General features: G+C 45.6%; 1 protein-coding gene across 1 annotated transcript in view; it reads left to right on the top strand.

The window, feature by feature from the left end:
* The window catches only part of MYO7A (myosin VIIA), a 146,286-nt gene that overhangs the window by 106,151 nt on the left and 17,456 nt on the right, over nt 1-22,679 (top strand). Inside the window, 13 exon segments of the mRNA XM_081910242.1 lie at nt 2,744-2,917; nt 4,120-4,347; nt 5,642-5,812; nt 7,980-8,097; nt 9,053-9,179; nt 10,536-10,705; nt 11,785-11,975; nt 12,776-12,900; nt 15,176-15,350; nt 17,101-17,243; nt 18,527-18,682; nt 20,088-20,193; nt 21,791-21,904. Of these exon segments, the coding sequence (XP_081766368.1) occupies nt 2,744-2,917; nt 4,120-4,347; nt 5,642-5,812; nt 7,980-8,097; nt 9,053-9,179; nt 10,536-10,705; nt 11,785-11,975; nt 12,776-12,900; nt 15,176-15,350; nt 17,101-17,243; nt 18,527-18,682; nt 20,088-20,193; nt 21,791-21,904 (1,998 nt within the window).

Raw genomic sequence — 22,679 nt, 5'->3', positions numbered from 1 at the left:
GCAAAAACGTGGTTACAAAGCATGGATCCACATGGATCCTCAGGATTTTTGCATTGGGCTACTCCAAACTCACTGTCAGATATTAAAAATCTTTATAAAATAGAGAATTAAATACATACAGAATGTTAAATTTTCAGTTTCAAAATATTAGTACTAGTTTAGTACTGTATTTCTATATTACTATAGTACTGTATTAGTTATTTTCAAATACTTAAATATTTTTAGGGTGTAAGACCCAATTAAAGCCCCTTATTTACATACAGTATTACAGTATTTACATACAGTATTAGGCATACTGTATTAACTTTATTAACTGTATTAAAGCATTAACTTTGAGATATTATTTTTATTTAATGAACCCTCGGCCTTATTCAAAGTAAGCTTAAATTAGCTATTTCACTTATTAATCAAAGCGCTATTACTGTGCGACAGCAATATTTTATGTTTTATTCTTTTAATGATAGTTTAGGATTTATTTAAATATCATTTCAGTCTTTTCAGAGCTATAAATTCACTGCTCTGTAATAGTCTATAAGCATAATTGTTACTGTAAATTAAATTAGCTTTTTACGAAAATACCGTGCGTGTTTATGTTTTGTTTCTTTTTTCAAAGCCAAAAAGTGTTTCAGGCTTGTCGAGTTTCCCGGAGTGTGGAGTTATAGAGAGTCGAGTTTTCGGGGTTCTAATGTTGATCATATGACTCTAAAATACTTTTTAAAAACTTTAAAACTCACTAATTTTCATCTAAAATTTAGAAAACTTCCCGGGGCAGGACCCCGGTATGGGCCCCCCCAATATTTTTTATAAGTCGGCGCCCCTGTCCACCTCTCACTTCCATACATCACTACTGGGAAAACCATAGCTTTTACTATACGGACCTTTGTTGGCAAGGTGATGTCTCTTAAATAGTCATAGCTTCCCCCAAAGAATCTTGGGAACTGTAGTTCGTTACAGCTTCCGGGAATCATCACCGCCACCATTATTATAATTTGTAGGCTGCCCTTCATTCATCACAAGATCTCAGGGCAGTTCACAGAATACAAATACAAGATAAAAACACAGTAACCGAAACAACAAAACTATAACCACCCCCTCCCAAAAAAACATTTAAAAGGCCGTAGAGAGCCAGTGTGGCTCTGAGACTGAGAGCCAGTGTGGTGTAGTGGTTAAGAGCGGTAGTCTCGTTATCTGGGGAACTGGGTTCGTGTCCCCGCTCCTCCACATGCAGCTGCTGGGTGACCTTGGGCCAGTCACACTTCTCTGAAGTCTCTCAGCCCCACTCACCTCACAGAGTGTTTGTTGTGGGGGAGGAAGGGAAAGGAAAATGTTAGCCGCTTTGAGACTCCTGAAGGGGAGTGAAAGGCGGGATATCAAATCCAAACTCTTCGTAGAATATTAATGAGCCAATGGCCTGGTTGCAAAGGAATGTTTTCTCCTGACACCTACAATATATATAATGAAGGCACCAGGCGAATCTCCCCTATTCCCATCGCAGAGCTACAATTCCTGGATTGGTTTAACAATCTGAACTCTGGAAAAGAAACTCTGGGAATAGAGGTTTCCAAAGAACTCTGTGCAGCCATAACAAGCCACAGTTCCCAGTAATTTCTTTTGGAGTGATGCCATGACTGTTTAAAGTGGTACGATGCTGCCTTGAACGTGTGGTGCCTATGGGGTCTTATTTTAATCCTGTTTTTTATTACAGTGGATGCTTGGGTTACGAACGTTCACAACCCACAGCATTCGCAACCCACAGCACTGTGTCTGTGCATGCGCAGGTTGCGATTCGGCACTTCTGCGCATGCGCAAAGCACGATTTAGCGCTTCTGTGCCTGCGCGACTGCTGAAACCCGGAAGTAACCTGTTCCGGTACTTCCGGGTTTTGGCGTGTCTGTAACCCGAAAAAACGCAACCCGAAGCATCTGTAACCCGAGGTATGACTGTATTATCATTCTTATTTATTGAATTTATATGCAGTGGTACCTCAGGTTAAGAACAGTTTCATGTTAAGAATGGACCTCCAGAACAAATTAAGTTCTTCACCCGAGGTACCACTTTAGCTAATGGGGCCTCCTGCTGCCGCCGCACGATTTCTGTTCTCATCCTTAAGCAAAATTCTTAACCCAAGGTACTATTTCTGGGTTAGCGGAGTCTGTAACCTGAAGGGTCTATAACCTGAAGCGTCTGTAATCTGAGGTACCACTGTACCGCCCTATACCCGGAGGTCTCAGGGAATAAAATCAAGATATAAAACCACAAAATACTTAATAAAGATAAAAACAACAACCCCCCCCACCCCCCAAAAAAAACATTTTAAAAGGGTATAGGATGTAAATTGGATCGGCCAAAGGCCTGATTAAAAAGGAACATTTTTGCCTGGCACCCAAAAGTGGATAATGAAGGCGCCAGGCAAACATCCCTGGGGAGAGCATTCTATAGACAGGGAGCCACAGCAGAGAAGACCCTGTTCTCGTGTTGCCACCCTCCAGACCTCTCAAGGAGGAGGCACACAAAGAAGGGCCTCAGAAGGTGATCACAGGGTCCGGGCACGTTCATATGGGAAGAGGCGGTCCTTGAGGTATTGCGTAGAACATTAAATATTTGCCACAATACCAAGCACGGGAGGAGATTTTATCGGAGGTCCTACATTAGGTCGAAAATCCGAAGCCTGCAATCTACAGTTGTCTTAGATTTTATTTTATTTTATTTAAAAAAAATTAATGGCTTTCCTTTCTTCTGCTAGGCAACCAAATCTAAGAAGCCCATCATGTTGCCAGTGACATTCATGGACGGGACGACCAAGACCTTGTTGACAGACTCTGCGACAACAGCCAAAGAGCTCTGCAACTCTTTGGCAGACAAGATAAGCCTGAAGGACCACTTTGGATTCTCGCTTTACATTGCTCTGTTCGACAAGGTAGGCCGCAGGTCTAGAGGAAACCGGGTGTGCTTTTAACATGCTGCTTTCAGTACATGGAAATGGCGGAAATGACTGGCAGAATTCGAGACCAGGGAGAAGAGTTGGTGGAAGAAGACTGGAGGAAATTTTAAATTTACTTGCAGAAACATTGTAAAATTTTTGAATGTTGATGACATTGAAATGAAATGAAGGGGTTCTAGTAATAAGGTAAAAGACTATGCAAGAGTGGATTGATACTAGATGAAAGTTCGAAGTTAAAATATGTGAGGGAAAATAATTAAGGATAAACCAATAGGATAAGAATTTGCTGAACCAATTTTCAAGTGGAATACGAAAAAGGGAGGCGTGAGGAAGTCAGGAAAATAAGTTAACTAAAGAGGACAAAAGAAAAAAGAGGGCTTTTTGTTTTTCCTTTTCTTTTTTTCCCCTACGTTAATTGTTTGTATTTTTGTAACTTTCTGTTTTTGTGCTTTTGTGTTTTTCTTGTGTTTTTCTTATTGATTGTTTTATAATTTCTTTATTGTGAAAACTGAATAAAATATCATTTAAAAAATAATAATAACATGCTGCTTTCAAAACCCATCTTAGAGGGAATGTGGCATTTGTGGAGTTAGGTCCCCAGTCTCCAGCATTCAACACAAACGGTTTGTTCTTGTTTACAGAGATGAGGGAGAAATCCACTTCACATTTAATGGCGGACCTACATATTTTGCATTTCCCAAAGCAGTACAAGAACCAAAACACAGCCAGCCTTGAAAATTTGCACTTCTCTGAATTTTGCAATGCGGGTCTCCTACATTTTCTCCTAATATGTGATAAAAATGAACGTGCTAGGGTGAAGTGTTCATAAAAATGCATATTTGTTCACTGATTTATGATTTTATGCATGTTTTTACCCTAGCATATGCATTTTTGTACATGTTACTTGGCACATACAAAATGTGTGTGAAATTTGTGTGTGTATATTCCCATCTCCCCTAGCTAGCAAGGCCATAGTTCAGGGATGATGGGAGTTGTAGTCCAACAACATCTGGGGACCCACAGGTTGAGAACCACTGGATTAGGGGATCTAAGCAATGCTTTTGGTTGATGGAACCGCTGGGCTAAGCTGGCTCGAACCCCATTTTTTTAGGGCCTCACAACCACTTATTGGAAGGGGGGGCGCCAAACGTTTCCCTGTTTTCCTCTCCCCTTTCCAGGTCTCTTCCCTCGGCAGTGGCAGCGACCACGTCATGGATGCCGTATCTCAGTGCGAGCAATACGCCAAAGAGCAGGGGGCTCAGGAACGCAACGCCCCCTGGAGGCTGTTCTTCAGGAAGGAGATCTTCACGCCCTGGCACAACCCCAACGAGGACAACGTGGCGACCAACCTCATCTATCAACAGATCGTGAGAGGGGTGAAGTTTGGGGAATACCGGTGCGATAAGGTAAGCTGCTGGGCACATTTTCCCCCGTAAAAACCAGGGCTGAGATGAATTATTAGGACGAATTTTGGACGGACGTTAGCATCCCATGTGAAAAAGGGAATCCCGTCTGGTGGTTTTTGATGGGGCTGAAGATACCAACAAAAGGTAAGTTTGGTGTTGTTCACAATACCCAGAGATGCTAGTGAGGTTGTAGATGGATGTTAATGAAGTTGTAGACAGGGTGCTGGCGTTTTACACCTGTTTCACCCTGGTAGTCCAAGTAAGGCCGCTGTTTGCCCTTTTACTGGGGCTTGCAGGGAGCACACTCCCAAGGTAGCTTTCCGGGCTTCTTCAGTCCCCCCCCCCATTTATTTGTTTTTTTATTACTCAAAGTTATAACAAAACATATTTTCCAAAAACATATCCTTATTCCCCCCCCCATTTTCCCTCCCTCCCCCCTCCCCCCCACAGAACCCATCCCCCCACCCCCCGACTTCCCTCAGTTCCAGTCTTTGGTTTCTCCAATAATGCTATTTTCTGCATGTTACAGAGTTGTATAGATCTTCAAACTGTTTAGCTAATTATTATCAGTAAAAAAAATTGTGAATGTTTATTCAAAACCTGCCAAGGAGTCCAGTTCGCTTTGTTGCATCGTCAAATACTTTGTGAAAGGTTCCCATTCATCCTTAAAGTCACAGTTATCCTTGTCCCGTATCTTATATGTCAATTTTGCCAGTTCTGCATAGTCCTTCAATTTTTCTTGCCATGATTCTTTAGTTCTGGGCTTCTTCAGTGGTCTTAGCCTTTCCCCCCCTTTTTTCTAAAATACAATTTCTAAGCAAATCAGTCTCTTAAGCTTAAGGCAAGAAATAGTATTCTCTATGAGACTGAATATCAATATACGTATCAAGGCTTTGAGATTAGACCACTACATCTACCTATGACTTCACTAGCATCTCTCGGTATTGTGAACAACACCGGACTTACCTTTTGTTGGTATCTTCATGAACTTACCTAAAAAGATAAAGAAAACAAAAGACTGAGTCAAACATTTGAAAAATCCATTGAAACCAGACATTATCAGTTCATCTTAGGCTGGGTAGTTCGTAAGTCTCTGTGGCTTTGCACAAGGTTTCTTTCTCAGAAGATCAATAAAGAACGAATACTTATTTTGGTAATTATTGTGTGTATATAAGCTGGACTAGGTCCAGCAGGATCTTCTTATGTTCTGGTACTGCAGGAAGAACAGCTTCCATTTTCCTTTTCCCAATTGTCTTTCCTGTGTTTTCCTGTTCCGGAACCCCTTTCCCCACAGGAAGAAGACCTGGCTGAGCTGGCTTCCCAGCAATACTATGTGGATTACGGGTCGGAAATGGTCTTGGAGCGGCTCCTGAACCTGATCCCCTCCTACATCCCCGACAGAGAGATCACGCCTTCGAAAACCATCGAGAAGTGGGCTCAGTACATTATAGCTGCCCACAAAAAGGCAAGGAGCTGAGCGTTCCTCTTGCGCCGAGGCTGCCGGAGTTTAGGAAAAAGCACTCATTTTAAGTGGCGGCATCCTAATTTGAAATTTGCATCCATCCTTCTTCTGGCCTGCTGTGCACCCCTATTGCCGTCTCCCAGCACCCTTAACAAACTCGAACTCCCAGGATTTGGGAGGGGGCATATGCACCAAGTTAAGGGACGCGGGTGGCGCTGTGGGTTAAACCACTGTGCCTTTTGGACTTGCCAATCGGAAGGTCGGCGGTTCGAATCCCCATGATAGGGTGAGCTCCCGTTGTTTGGTCCTTGATCCTGCCAACCTAGCAGTTCAAAAGCATACCAGCACAAGTAGATAAATAGGTACCGCTCCTGCGGAAAGGTAAATGGTGTTTCTGTGCACTAAGCCGCTTCTGGCGAACCAGAGCAGCGCACGGAAATGCTGTTTACCTTCCCACTGGAGTGGTACCTATTTATCTACTTGCACTTTGACATGCTTTCAAACTACTAGGTTGGCAGGAGCTGGGACCGAGCAACAGGAGCTCACCCCGGTTGCGGGGATTTCAACCGCCGACCTTCTGATCGACAAGTCCTAGGCTCTGTGGTTTAACCCACAGCGCCACCCGAACCCACAGTGCCACCTACATTCACCTTTTTATGCACCAAATTGCCCTACAGCTTTAAACACATGCTTTCCAAATATAGAATCCAAGTTTAAATCCAGAGGTTTTCTTTCATCCAGATAGCCGATGATGTGAAAGATCTTTTGACAGGAGCTGCCACACGTCGAGCAAGCACCTGGTCCCCAACCTTGGTGCCCTCCAAATATTATGGACTACAATTCCCATCAGCCCCAGGCAGCAGGGGCAATAGTCAGGAATTATGGGAGTCACAGTCCGAAAATATGGAAGGTACCACGTTGGGGGAACCTGGAGGGGACAATTCTGAACAAGGGGGAAGAAAGCATTACAGATTATTCTTGAGTTTTCCTTTCATTTTTTAAAAATCTCTTTACATACTTAATAGACAATCCGATGCATGTCAACTGAGAAGTGAGTCCCACTGAGAAGAAAAGGCTAAGGAGTTAACCATACAAAAATCCAGAGTGGGGTCCCTAAGGCTGTTGGATGGTGCCTGGTACGCCTCCTTCCTTTGGACCACATCAGCGAGGTCGAGAGGGAGGTCTAGACATCTGGGCAGCCCAGGACCTCCAGACACACTGCCCAGTCTTGCACCCCGGGGAGCCCACTTCAGTGCTGCTAATTCGGGAGGCAGCAGTTACGAGTTCCTGATCTCTACAGCCACAGCAGGCGCTGTGATTCCCCAGTGGTTTGACTTCATTCCCAGAGGTGCATTCCATTGTCTCTTGAGACAGACGCATGAGAACAACAACTCTATCTATCTAGGTTGGGGAACATGCAGCAACCCAGTTGTTGTTTAACTACGGCTCCCATCAGACCCAGCCAGAATAGTCAATGGTCAGGGATGATGGGAATTGTAGTTCGGCAACAGCTGAAGAGCCACTGGTTCCCCATTCCTGGTATATAGGATTGTGATCTAAGTACAGTGAGACCTCTATTTCTGTTCACCTCCAGTTATGTATCCTTCAGGAGACGTAAGTGGCAAACCCAGAAGTATTTTTCCGGGTTTCGCTGTGAGTGCATGCGCAGAAGCACTCTACCACGCCACACACATGTGCAGAAGGGGTCCCTCCAGTTGCAGAAACCTCGGGATCTGACCAGAGCTCCGGAACGGATCCCGTCCGCAACCGGAGATACCACTGTATCTGTTAAGTTGTGGGTGAACATATCAGACGACACAGCGATTCTTCCAAAGCAGCTCTTTATTTGTAAGCTGGAACAGAACTGAACTGAAGGGCTCAGTCAGCCTGCTTATATAGAGCTCCAGTACAACGTTACTGTAGCAACTTTCTAAAACTATCCAATCACTGAACATCACTTTCGATCCTTCATTTGCATAACTATCTACAGTATCCCCCTGCTGGCCCAGGGTGAGAACTTCAGTACATAACAGTATCTTTGTAGTGGGACAAGGCTACAACTGCTGAATATACGTTTTAGATTTCTCAGTGCTGCTTGGTCCACCCAAAACCCTACAAGATGTTCACTGAGGTTTATCAACTTGGTGTTTTTCCCCCCTCCTTCCTACAGGGAATCTATACCCAGAAGCGAACAGATCCCAAGAAAGTCAAGGAAGATGTGGTGGATTTTGCCCGCTTCAAGTGGCCTTTGCTGTTCTCCAGATTCTACGAAGCTTTCAAGTTCTCAGGTAACCCCAAGAAACTAGACCTCATGATAGGCTGCTCCGCTCTTAACTATAGACGTTGGTGGTGAACAATGGCACTCTATCGGCAAGCTCACTTCTTAAGTTTTAGTTACCGTTCTTTTATAAGGACTGTAGCCTTATTGGAGTTCACCGATTGGTTCTGCGTTGCTCCCGGGAGCGAGGAAGGAAGTCAAATGACACCGAGGTTGATTCAGAGAAAGAGTTTATTCTGCTCTCCGGATAGCAGAAGGCACTTGCGTGGTCAGTTCCCAGCAAGTCCAAAGAAATGAGAAACTTCATGCAGTATATATATCCTCCAGGCATCCTTTCCCCCCTTCCCCAGGAATCCAACCACGTCAGCTCATACACACAAGTTGACATCCATGACCATAAACAAATATTCCTGTTCCGGTGCTCTTGACCATAAAAGGTTCCTGTTCCTATACTCTTATCCTGAGGCAGGAGGTCACCAACTTTGAGAACACTCCTGGCACCGTTCCCGGGTCTCTTGTCAGACTTGACAAGGTCTGTGCGTCATTTTGTGGTCAGGATGTAAGATAAGACCCAGACGCGCCATCCCTGCTCCACGGAACTGGCAAGGTCATCCATTGCCGTCACAGACTGATAAAGGAGAGGGCTTTGAGCACTTGTTTATACAGCTGGCTTTCTGTTTATACATTGACTCAAAAGCTCAAGTTAATGCATTTTACAAATGCTCCCTTGGAGAAGGAAAAATGAGGATTTAGGGTCCCGTTTCAGACTGACTTCATAGAAACCCATTCCTTCCCCATTCATTACCAGCTGGGAACAGTTCAAGGGGGCTGGTGAAACAGCTGCTATTCGGTAATCACTGGGGGAGAGCCAGAGGCAGCTGCTCTCTTAAAATTCCTGATGGAATAGCCCTGCTTCCCTTCTCTATTCTGAAGCCTGATGGAGTCGCATCTTATTTCAAACCCAGGTCCCAGCCTTCCCAAAAACGACGTCATTGTAGCTGTGAACTGGACAGGAGTGTACTTTGTAGATGAACAAGAGCAGGTCCTTCTGGAACTTTCCTTCCCAGAGATCACCGCAGTCTCCAGCAGCAGGTAAGGTTGCAAAATGCTAACTAATCAGTAAGTCCCTTAGCATGCAGCCAAGCAATGTGCTGAAGTGTTCAGACCTCTGGTCTTTAGGGAAAGTGATAACCCTCTGTAACATGCCCCGCCCCCAATCTCAAAGACTCATCTCAGCCACTTTCTCCGTGAAAGCAAAGGGGCAGGAAAAGGTCTCTATGACCCTTTCCTATTCAACAGGTATGCTGATACTGGTATGGGTTGGGACGCTTGGTGGCGCTGTGGTTTAAACCACTGAGCCTCTCGGGCCTGCTGGTTGGAAGGTTGGAGGTTCGAATCTCCGCTACAGGGTGAGCTCCCGTTGCTCTGTCTCAGCTCTTGCCAACCTAGCAGTTTCTAAAGCACACCAGTGCAAATAGATAAATAGGTACTGCTGCTGCGGGAAGGTAAATGGCGTTTCCATACACTCTGGTTTCCGTCACGGTGTCCCGTTGAGCCAGAAGCGGTTTAGTCATGCTGTCCATATGACCCAGAAAGCTGTCTGTGGACAAACACCGGCTCCCTCTGCCTGAAAGCGAGATGAGCGCTGCACCCCATTGTTGCGTTTGAGTGGACATATCCATCCAGGGGTCCTTTACCTTTATCCTTTTTACCTTTTATGGCTAAGGGTATGTCCAAAGGCATGGTGTCCATAAAATGTATATATTGGCAAAAGGGGCCCTCAGGCAGGAATTATAGAAGCATGATAAGCCTCAATAACATGTAAAAGAACAGTTTCTACCCATGGGCTGTGAGGCTGCTGAATGGAAGGCAGCAACATTGCAGCTGACGTTCGGGGTTGGTGGTTGTAAGGATTATAGGGGTTGCTCGTGCGTAAGTTGCCGCCACTCCTGGCTAGGTTGCCTGGTTAAACCTTTCCTGGCTGGACAGCCCTTCACTTCGTGGCTGTTCAGTCACTAGCAGAATCCGTCAGTGGGCGTTTCTTGAACCTCTTCCAGCAAAGAAGTTCTTTGACGCCAAGTCTACGCCTACTCTCCCTGCGCGGAAGTCTTCTGCGCAGGGTGGGTGTGGGCAGCGGAGGACCCGTGCTCTCCCCGCTGGTCTTCGGCGAGGAGTCCTGGAGCCCCCTCGCCGATTCCCCCATCTGCCCCCCTTTATCCCTGGTGTTACACTGATTTCCTTCCCCAGCCGATGAGCTGCCTCTCTCCCTGCTGGGCCCTTCTCCAGCATCGCTTGGGAGCCTTGCCTCCACCTCTGGCTCTGATGGTAGTTCCCTGACAGTGGTCATACGACAACACACAGAGTGTAACAAGGACTGAGAGATTGAGGGAGGCTCGTTTAATCTCACTGGTACAGTGGTACTGTGACAATAAAGTATTTCTATTCTAGAGGTGGGAAGCTTCAGGGACAGAGCTTCACCTTGGCCACGATCAAGGGAGATGAATACACCTTCACGTCCAACAACGCAGAGGACATCCGAGGTCTGGTGGTCATATTCCTGGAAGGGCTGAGGAAGAGGTCAAAGTTTGTGGTCACGCTCCAGGACAACCCAAATCCTAGTAAGGAAACTGAGCTGAACAAAATGTACCTAGGGAAATATCAGGGTTCAATCCTTCAAACACTATCAAGGGGGATGATATTGTCTGGGTCACTTTGCATAATGGACTGATGTGAACGGATACCCCTGAGCTTGCTTGTGAATTAGAACACAGTTTCGTTGGTTTATAATAATAATAATAATTTATTATTTATACCCCGCCCATCTGGCTGAGTTTCCCCAGCCATTCTGGGTGGCTTCCAAACAAGTGTTAAAAACAATACACCATTAAATATTAAAAAATTCCCTAAACACGGCTGGTTTCAGATGTCTTTTAAAGATAAGATAGCTGCTTATTTCCTTTACATCTGAAGGGAGGGCATTCCACAGGGCAGGCGCCACTACCGAGAAGGCCCTCTGTCTGGTTCCCTGTAACATCACTTCTCGCAATGAGGGAACCGCCAAAAGGCCCTCGGTGCTGGATCTCAGTGTCCAGGCTGAACGATGGGGCTGGAGACGGTCCTTCAGGTCTACTGGGCTGAGGCCATTTAGGGCTTTAAAGGTCAACACCAACACTTTGAATTGTGCTCGGAAACGTATTGGGAGCCAATGCAGATCTCTCAGGACCAGTGTTATGTGGTCCCGGCGGCCACTCCCAGTCACCAGTCTAGCTGCCACATTCTGGATTAATTCCAGTTTTCGGGTCACCTTCAAAGGTAGCCCCATGTAGAGTGCATTGCAGTAGTCCAAGCGGGAGATAACTAGTTTACACACTTTTCTGGATTTTGCAATGTATTTCCGTCAAGCAAAAGGGGCGTGTAAACAATATGCAAAAGATATGTACCAAGATGCACATTTTTACTGACAAACCCATTGAAAAGTGTACATTTTATGTAAAGGGCGCATCTTCTAAATTAAAAGCACACACAAAAATTGTGTTTGGCCTGTGTGTGTACCCTAGAACAGCCTTCACCAAATTGCACCCTCCAGTTGTTGTCAGATGACAGTCCCCACTGGGCAATGTCTTACGTTGGATTTGTGGACTGGAGGGGATTGGACTGGGTGAATAACTAAGTTAACGGCTGTTTCTGTCTCCCACAGCGGGTGAAGAATCAGGGTTCCTCAGCTTCCTCAAAGGAGACTTGATCATTCTGGATCAGGACACAGGAGAGAACGTGATGAATTCCGGCTGGGCTAACGGGATCAATGAGAGGACGAAACAGAAAGGGGACTTCCCAACAGATTCTGTTTACGTCCTGCCCACGGTCACCATGCCTCCTATGGAGATTGTGGTAAGCTGCAGGAACGGTGGTTAAAAACAGCAATCACAGTCGCCATTCTTCTTTAGCCGGCAACTTAAACTGATAGAATATGTGCAGCTTGCGGACGTAAGATATAGAATAAGAGAAAAGAAGAACATACGTTTAGAGAAGATTGGGAAATGTTTATTGAATATCTGGGGGGACATTGTGTACACTTGAAAACGTTGGCAGCATTAAGATAAATTCAGCAGTGTAAATAAGTATTGGTGGATGTAATAATGGAATACGGAATGGGTTAGTTTATGTAAAATATGCAGGGATTTATGTTATGCAAAATGAACCATGGAAAGAGAAGAAGTGAAGTCATTGATATTTTAAGGTTGTTTAAATGAGTACTCTAAATTGTAAAACAGCATACAGAGAGAGAGCAATCACACACATGTTGTTTTGTGAAGAAATAAAAGTAGTATTTACTTACATAACCCAGGTCTCCAAGCAGCAATTAAAGTAGCAAAAGGAAGGCAGGTTTAGAACTACTATCTAGGTTACAAAAGTACAAGATGTAAGTTCAAAAGTGGTGTCTGAGCTGCAGAGTTCAGACATACATATGTCATCAGCTTGGGAAAACATTTTGATTCTATACTACGCTGAAAAGTTTAACTGTTTCTTTGATTGATTGTCCTTGCATCTTCCTGCCACACGTCCCATTCTCTCCTGCCATACCAGTGTGGCATGCCGCTCCTTTGAGAGCCAATGCTCCATGCCATATTAATGTCATTTCATTGTTATTCTGTGCCATAATTAACGGTGGACGTTTCTCTGCACCCCAGGCCTTGGTTACCATGACACCAGACCAGAGGCAGGATGTCATAAGGACAGCCCAGTTGGTGATGTCAGACAGCGAAGAAAGAATGAAGCCGTATACCCTGGAAGAATTCTCCTACGATTATTTTAGGTAAGCATTTAAAAAAACGGGAGCAGAGAAGTCTACTGGTCTCTTGAAATATCAGCTGGATCCCTTTCTGTGCGGAGAAAAGCAGGCAGGGAGAAGTATTCCTTTTTCGCTCGTGATGCTAGAACCTGTTTGAACCCAATGAAGCTGAATTTTGGAAGATTTAGGACATGGGCAGGTAAACTAAGGCCCAGGGGCCGAATCCAGCCAAATCACCTTCTAAATCCGACCCGCAGACGGTCTGGGAATCAGCATGTTTTTACATTAGTAGAATGTGTGCTTTTATTTAAAATGCATCTCTGGGTTATTTGTGGGGCATAGGAATTTGTTCATTCTCCCCCCCAAAAATATAGTCTGGCCCCCCACAAGGCCTGAGGGACAGTGGACTGTCCCCCTGCTGAAAAACATTGCTGACCCCTGATTTAGGACATGCAAGGGAAAGTTTATTACAAAGCACATATATGGAATTAGTTTCTACCAGAGACAGAGATGGCTTTAAAAGAGAATTGGACAAAACTATAGAGGAGAAGTCTATCAGTGTCTTCTAGTCATTCCTCCTTCGTTGTCAGAGTCAGCATTTGCCTGATGGTTTGCCTGTTAATCGTGTGTGTTGGGGGGGGGGTTGTTTCTTTTAAAAAAAATGTTAGTTTCATTTGTTGTTCTAAACTGGATGCTTCTAATTGGGGCAGAAAGTTGGAGTTTCATATCACTTCCTCTAACAGCAAGCTCAGGCAGTGGGACAGAAATGGAGTCCCAATGGCAGCCGTCCTACTTAGGTAGGAAGAGATACTGCAACATTTTGTTGCAGGCGCCACTTATAATGCATTGCAATGCAACTTAATATTGTTACATAAAAAGACAAGGTGTTGTTGTGAGTTTATGGGTGTCAGACCTCTTTAATCTCCGGATCCAGCCAATTTTGACATCTTTTTAAGGCTTCTAATTTTTGGAATAGCCGGGCTAAACTCCTGCTGAGGTGTAAGGAGAACAAAGGAAGGGGGCTCTGTGGGAGATGCCAAATGGCCCTCCTTTAACTCAGCAGAAAATGAGAAGGACCAAACCAAAAAGTTTTGGGGAGGGTGCACTGTGACGTGAACTGGAAGTTTTTTGTTTGTTGTTTTTGAATTTGCACTTTATTTATTTCTTAAACATTCTTCTTTACATTGGTAAACGTTGTCATATTACATTACAGGACTTACTATAATATAATTTCCAACATGTATACAAAAATTATATACAAATCTTATATACCTAGAAAGAAAATGAAACAAAAAAAGAAAAGAAAGAACAAAGAGAATAAACAAAAACAATTCCCCCCCCAAAAAAATCATATACCGTATTTTTCGCTCTATAAGACGCACCAGACCACAAGACGCACCTAGTTTTTGGAGGAGGGAAACAAGAAAAAAAAATTTCTGAATCTCAGAAGCCAGAACAGCAAGAGGGATCGCTGCGCAGTGAAAGCAGCAATCCCTCTTGCTGTTCTGGCTTCTGGGATAGCTGCGCAGCCTCCATTCGCTCCATAAGACGCACACACATTTCCCCTTACTTTTTAGGAGGGGAAAAATGAGTCTTATAGAGCAAGATATATGGTACATACCAACACACTAGACTTCCTGTCTTTCCCGTTGTATATTCCTTTTTTTTACAAATGAATGTACTCTTATTATTGTATATTTCTTTACATATTATCTAATACATTCCTATATCAATATGTGCTCTTAGTCTTATTTCTCAACTCAGTCTCACTCCAACGTCAATCAAATGCTAGCATAGATAGCGAACCTTTACTGTATTTTTGAACATATGTTTCATATCTATCCCACTTTTCCATAAATTTTTGTTTTGAATTGCCCCTCAGGGTATTTGTCAACTGCGCCATTTCAGCAAAGTCTTGCAGCTTGTTATGCCAGTCCGTTATTGCCGGGGCTTCTTGTTCCTTCCACCCCTTTGCCACCAAAGCAGTGGCGTAGCGTGGGGGGTGCAGGGGGGGCCGGCCGCACCGGGCACAACATCTGGGGGGTAGGGTTAGGGGGCGCAAATCCACGGGTTAGGGGGTGCAAATCCACGGGTTAGGGGGCGCAAATTACTTGCCTTGCCCCGGGTGCTGACAACCCACGCTACGCCACTGCACCAAAGTCCAAGCTGCGGCCGTTGCATAGAAGAACACCTCCCTAAAGGCCTTCGGGATGTCCCTGCCAACAATGCTTAACAGAACTGGAAGTTAAAGCCGCAAGCAGGGGAGAGAGCCTCACTGCTATGTCTTCTCCTTCCACAGGCCTCCTCCCAAACACACACTCAGCAGAGTCATGATCACCAAGAACCGAGGGAAAGACAAGATGTGGTCCTACACGCGGGAGCCCATCAAGCAGCCTTTGCTGAAGAAGGTCCTGGGCAGTGAGGAGCTTTCGCAAGAAGCTTGCATGGCCTTCATTGATATCCTTCCAAGTGCTGTGCCCCCGCTGAGTCAACAGGCATGAAGCCACAGAGAGAGAAGTGGGCAGCATTGCCCATCCCGTTCCTGAATTCGGCCACAATCCAGCGGCCTCATTTTGCCTGTCTGGCAGAGTCTGAAAGACAAACTGGGGACAGGCTTCGGGGAATCGGCTCCCCCCCCCCGGCAGTAGATAATAATAACAATAATGATAATGATAATGATAATGATAACAACAACAATATATATTATTTGTACCCCGCCCATCTGGGCCATGAAGGGCTTTAAAGGTCAAAACCAGCACCTTGAACCTGACCCTGTACTCCACCAGGAGCCAGTGCAGCTGGAAAAGCACTGGGTGAATATGCTCCCATGGCAGGGACCCCGTGAGGAGCCTCACTGCAGCATTCTGCACCCGCTGGAGTTTGTGGGACAGCTTCAAGGGCAGCCCCGTGTAGAGCGAATTACAGTAGTCAAGCCTGGAAGTGACCGTCGCATGGATCACTGTGGCCAGGTCAGGGTGGGAAAGGTAAGGGACCAACTGCTTGATGCGGCCAAGGTGGAAAAATGTCGCCTTGGCTGTTGCTGTAACCTGCGCCTCCATGGAAAGGGAGGCGTCAAGGATTACACCCAAATTACAGATCAAATGAAAGGAGTGCCTCACCAGTTAGAATCTTTAATAATCACAGGGAGGGAACAAAGAACACATCTCCTAGAAATGACAATGCTCCCAATTAAACGATGCTCCCCCCTCAGTCCCTATTAATCTACGTCACTCCTACGTCTTGTAATCTGAGTTTGTAGCCTCTGTGCTTTCTGTTCTGACACTTTCTGAGCTCTCTGTGACTTTGGAGAAGCAGGGAGGGTGCTGTCCAGAGACTGTGAATCTGTTAACTCTCTCTCTCTCTCCCAGTGATTCTTCTCCTAGTTGTTCCCCATCCAGTTTTTCCCAGCTTCTGCCTTCTGAACTATGCCCCTCTGCAAAACACTGTTCCAAATCTATACTGTCCTCCTGCTCCCGGGAAGATGCAGGAGCAGGGAGAGGGGGAGGCTCCCACCATTGCTCCTCGGTGCAGCCCTCCTCAGTACGGTCCCTGAAATTTGGATGGTTTTTGTTCCTTCCAAAATACTGTTCATTTGGCTCAAGCCAGTGGGACAGCTTCAAGGGCAGTGTTAGGAAATGGCAGTGGGCGTCCCACTAGCCCACCCCAAAGAGAACAAGTTCTGTTAGGGAAAGTCCCATGACCCTTGTTGTGTATTGTTCCCTCCATCTCTTCCTCCTCCTCCTTCCTTTTCCTCTTCTGGTTTAATGGTGCGGCAATGGTATGATCACATTTCTCACGCACAGCCTTCCAGGAAGCCTCCGACATTTCACAAACTGACGTAAATTATCCAGCTCTAAGCCCCTTTTAGGGACACAGGTGGCGCTGTGGGTTAAACCACAGAGCCTAGGACTTGCTGATCAGAAGGCTGGCGCTTCGAATCCCCGCGACGGGGTGAGCCAATCGGAAGCTGCAGAAGCCCCCCCGGAGTTCGGCTTCCAAAGATAGTTCGCAAACCAGAACAGTCACTTCCGGGTTTGCAGCGTTCAGGAGCCAAAACGTTTGAGAACTAAGCTGTTAGAAAACCAAGGTACGACTATTGTTTCAATTTGATTTTGAAGCCGTCTTGAATATTCGCAAGAAAAGCGATGTAGAAATGCTACCTTATTATTTCCTGCCTGTTCCGGTTATTGTACCCTTGACCTTTCCTGTGCACCCATCTTGAAGTATATGGGCGACTACCCTTCGAAAAGAACCCGCTCGGTGAACGAGCTAACAGACCAAATATTTGAAGGCGCCTTGAAAGCCGAACCACTCAAAGATGAGATTTACTCGCAAGTCCTGAAACAGCTCACCGACAACCACATTAAGTAAGAGGTTCTGCGTCTCTGCAGGGGAATAACGTTTGCAGTGGAACTTTCTGTGGACAGAGAAAGATTTCTCAGGACCGGTGTTATGTGGTTCCGGCGGCCACTCCCAGTCACCAGTCTAGCTGCCGCATTCTGGATTAATTGCAGTTTCCGGGTCACCTTCAAAGGTAGCCCCACATAGAGCACATTGCAGTAGTCCAAGCTGGAGATAACTAGAGCATGCACCACTCTGGCAAGACAGTCCGCAGGCAGGTAGGGTCTCATCCTGCGTACCAGAGGAAGCTGGTAGACAGCCGTCCTGGACACAGAATTAACCTCCGCCTCCATGGACAGCTGTGAGGCCAGAATGACTCCCAGGCTGTGCACCTGGTCCTTCAGGGGCACAGTTACCCCATTCAGGACCAGGGAGCCCCCACACCCACCCGCCCCCTGTCCCCCCAAAACAGTACTTTTGTCTTGTCAAGATTCAACCTCAATCTGTTAGCCTCCATCCATCCTCCAACCGCCTCCAGACACTCACACAGGACCTTCACTGCCTTCACTGGATCTGATTTAAAAGAGAGGTAGAGCTGGGTATCATCTGCATACTGATGGACACCCAGCCCAAACCCCCAAATCATACCCTATTATGGCAGGGGGATAAATGCAAATGAAGAACACTGGGCAAGCAATCTTCAAGGATCGTAGAATTTAAGCGCAACAACAAAAAAGCATTATTTTATATTGCAGGTTCAGGAAACGGCGGTACAAAAAAGGGAGATCTGTTTGAACGACAATGGCGGAGACTGACTGTGTTCTTGGTTATTGGCACAGGTCACAAATTCAAACCAAGCAGAAATAAGCTTCTCTGTTCTTTATTGATCTCCTGGTACTTTGTTAGCTTGATTGAACTTTTTCAGATCTGCGAAAAATATGCAGTAACAAATAAGATGCACATAACAAAACTCAACTATAAAATTAGTCCTGGTGATGTTTGTAAATGCGCAGAAAGAAAGGGAAACCCAATAATGGAGAAGGTGTAGAAACAGCCGACAAAAATGTTTTATTAAGCTAAGAACCCAAAAAAGTTTAGGTGTGATACCAGTCCATAGCGGACGATGAAGATCTGGAGGAAGGACTGCTCCCTGTTGCTGTGGCACAAATTTGACAAATGGAAACCAAATAACTGAGAATGGTGTTTTTGATTGATTTATGTAGATTTCTTTCTTTTTTAAAATTGGAAAACAAATGGGCTTTCGGTGTGTGTTTTCTTCACCATATTCTCTTGTTTTCTTGCTGGAAAGGTACAGCGAAGAGAGAGGCTGGGAGCTCCTTTGGCTTTGTACCGGCCTCTTCCCCCCCAGTAACGTTCTCCTGCCCCATGTCCAGCGGTTTGTTCAGTCTCGCAAGCATCACCTGCTGGCCACAGACTGCATTCAGAGGCTGCAGAAAGCACTCAGGTAAGCTGCTGGGTGGAGCATCTGTTTTGCATGCAGAAGGATCAGGACCGCAATACCCCAACAGCTGCTTCTCCCCTTACGAAGCAGCCCAGACCCTTTGATCTTCTTTGGAGTTGTTTTCAACTACAGTGGTGCCTCGCAAGATGAAAAGAATCCGTTCCGCGAGTCTCTTAGTCTTGCGGTTTTTTCGTCTTGCGAAGCAAGCCCATTAGCGTCTTAGCGGATTAGTGCTATTAGCGTCTTAGCGGGCTTAGCGGATCAGCTGATAAGCGGCTTAGCGGCTTAGCGGATCAGCTGATAAGCGGCTTAGCGGATCAGTTGATAAGCGGCTTAGCGGATCAGCTGTTAAGCAGCTTAGTGGCTTAGCGGATCAGCTGTTAAGCGGCTTAGCAAATCAGCTGTTAAGCGGCTTAGCAGCTTGGGAAAAAGGGGGGGAGGAAAAAAAACCTGCAGGAACTCGCAAGACATTTTCGTCTTGCGAAGCAAGCCCATAGGAAATTCGTTTTGCGAAGCACCTCCAAAACGGAAAACCCTTTCGTCTAGCGGGTTTTCCGTCTTGCGAGGCATTCATCTTGCGGGGCACCACTGTACAGTCGTACCTTGGATCTCAAACACCTTGGCTCCTGAACGAATCAGTTCCTGAACGATCGAAACCCGGAAGTGAATGTTCCGGGTTTTGAATGTTCTTTTGGAAGCCGAATGTTTGATGGGGCTTCCACAGCTTTCGATTGGCTGCAGAAGCTTCCTGTCAGGAGCTTGTCCTACACTCGAGTAGGACCCTGGCAGAGACACATGCCCGACTGGCATGTTCTCTCCCTCCTGGTCGATCGTTCAGGAGCTTCAAAAGCTTTCTTCAGCCCAAACATCACAGCGACTGATGCCAACGCTGCATCCACTTAGGGATCCGCAGAGTCTTCGCAGTTTGCGTGACAGAACTCAGCAACTCAGCTGAGCTTCCATCAGACAGCAAAGAGAGAGAACAAAGGACAATAGTCCCACTTCATGAAACACACTAACACAAACATCCTGTCTCCGTCACTTCCCACACTGTGGAGTCAAAACATATACCGTTCATGCGATAGACAACAATCCCATGACTGCAATCACGGAGCAGGAATCTTAACATTTCCTGCAGCCAATCAGAAGCCGCACTTTCGTTTCCAAAGGTTTCGGAAGTCGAATGGACTTCCAGAACGGATTGCGTTCGACTTCCGAGGTACAACTATAGTTTGTTTTTATTGCTTTGTATTTCATCAGTGATGTTTTTAAACGTTGGGAGCTGCCTTGAACCCCAGCTTGAGAGAAAGGATATATTAGATACATTGAGTAATTTAAAATAAATAAATAAAGAGGTGCCCCCAAGCTGTTCTCTATAGCAAGTTTTTTGTTTTGTTTTGTTTTTCAGGAACGGATCTAGGAAGTACCCGCCCCATCTGGTAGAAGTGGAGGCAATTCAGCACAAAACAACTCAGATTTTCCATAAAGTGTACTTCCCAGATGACACAGATGAGGTAAAAGCAAAAAAAGGAAAGGAGGGGGGGTGGAACTGGACAAAATAAGCAAGGCCACAGCCTGTGGAGAAGCTGTAGTCTGTGGGTTGGGAACAGGGCTGTTGAGAGTATCTTTAGTCAAGGAAGATCCTGGGTTCAGGTTTCTACAGATGGGAAGCAGGACTGGGTGACCGTTTTCTTGTTTTAATGGGATTGTTTTATTGCATATTTTAATGAGGGATGCTTATATTGCATTGTTGCAATGGGGAGGGCTATTTGGTTGTCTTTCTTTTTGTTAAGTTGTGGGCGAACATAGCAGACGACACAGCAATTCTTCAAACAGCCCTTCTTTATTCAGATGTCAGAACAGAACTAAGCTGAGGGGCTCAGTCAGCCTGCTTATATAGAGCTCCAGAACAATGTAACTCTTGCCATTTTCTAAAACTATCCAATCACTGAACGTCACTTTTTGATCCTTCATTTGCATACAAACTATCCAATCACTGAACGTCACTTTTCGATCCTTCATTTGCATATCTACAGTATCCCCCTGCTGGCCCAGGGTGAGAACTTCAGTACATAACAGCTTTTATCTTTATCATGTATTCCATTGAAGGAATGGGTTTCCCAAATCTAAAATCTGCCTGTGCAGTCAGTCTGAAACGGGCCCCAAAATCCCATTTTTCCTTCTCCAAGGGTGCATTAGCTAAAAACCATTAACTTGAGCTTTTGAGCAAATGTATAACAAGAACACAGCTGTATAAACAAAGCTCTCTCCTTTATCAGTCCGTGACGCCTAATGAATGGCCTTGTCAGTTCCAAAGTGGAGCAGGGATGACACATCTGGGTCTTATCTTACATCCTGACAGCAAAGACGCACAGACCTTGTCAGCCCCCTGGGAACGGCGCCAGGAGTACTCTTAGAGTTGGTGACCTTCTTACCCCAAGATAAGGAATACAGGAACAGGAACACCCTTTTATGGTTAAGAGTACAGGAGCAGGAACATCTGTGATGTCAGCTTATGTGTATAAGCTTATGTGTCTGGATTCCTGGGGAAGGGGGGAGAGGGTGCCTGGAAGATATATATACTGTATGCAATTTCTCTTGCTTTTGTGGTTGCTGTGAACCGATTCACGTGGTGCCTTCTGCTATCCGGAGAGCAGAATAAACCCTTTCTCTGAACCAAACCTCGGTGTCATTTGACTCCTTCCTCCCTGTTCTGGGAGCAACACTCACCCTACCAATCGGTAAAGTCAAATAAGGCTACACCATGCTGTTTTTTAAATTGTAATCTTATATTGTGAACCACCCTGAGATCTACAGGTTTAGGGCTGAACACAAATGTAATAAAATAATTCTTTATTTACTTTTGATACTTTGCAAACCACTTAAAAGCCCGTTTCAATTTCATTTTCATTTATTCAATTTCTATGCCACCCTTCAGCCAAGGATTGCAGGGTGGTTTACGATATAAAAACACAGACCGTAGTGAAAACGAAAACAATAACCCCCTCCACAGTATGATGTTGGTATTAAGCGATACATGAAATAAATAAATAAGGTCTCAGGCCTTAAGCACCACAACCTTCTCAAGTTCCTGCTCCATTTTTTTGGCAGGCGTTTGAAGTGGAATCGAGCACGAAAGCCAAGGACTTCTGCCAGAACATCTCCAACCGGCTGCTGCTTAAATCATCGGAGGGTTTCAGCCTCTTTGTCAAAATCTCTGACAAGGTGAGTGGACGACCAGTGCTTCATCTGGCGTTATATCAGAGGACTGTGGACAGCTTCCCCCGCTGGAATCATACAAATCCCCATTGCGCCATGTTGTTGTTGTTGTTTAGTCGTTTAGTCGTGTCCGACTCTTCATGACCCCATGGACCAGAGCACGCCAGGCCCTCCTGTCTTCCTCTGCCTCCCGCAGTTTGGTCAAACTCATGCTGGTAGCTTCGAGAACACTGTCCAACCATCTCGTCCTCTGTCGTCCCCTTCTCCTTGTGCCCTCCATCTTTTCCAACATCAGGGTCTTTTCCAGAGAGTCTTCTCTTCTCATGAGGTGGCCTAAGTATTGGAGCCTCAGCTTCAGGATCTGTCCTCCCAGTGAGCACTCAGGGCTGATTTCCTTCAGAATGGATCAGTTTGATCTTCTTGCAGTCCATGGGACTCTCAAGAGTCTCCTCCAGCACCATAATTCAAAAGCATCCATTCTTCGGTGATCAGCCTTCTTTATGGTCCAGCTCCCACTTCCATACATCACTACTGGGAAAACCATAGCTTTAACTATGTGGAGATATTTCCACCGGATAGGTGGACATTCCTTTCCCTTCCTCCAGGCTTAATTCAGGGGGCTGGTTGGGGCAAATGGGGCAGTTGAAAAGGTTGACCAAGAATATCCTTGCGGTTGGCCATCCATGAGCCCAAGGTATCACAGCATCCTTGGTGGCTGGCTACCCCTCCACTGTAGACATGCTTTTTCCATGCAGACTCACCAAAGCCCTAGCCTGAGCAC

Source organism: Podarcis melisellensis, assembly GCF_964234715.1.
Source record: "Podarcis melisellensis genome assembly, chromosome: 4".
NCBI lineage: Eukaryota > Metazoa > Chordata > Lepidosauria > Squamata > Lacertidae > Podarcis > Podarcis melisellensis.
Note: the sequence above shows the minus strand (reverse complement) of the source record. Positions and strands in the feature narration are given on the sequence as shown.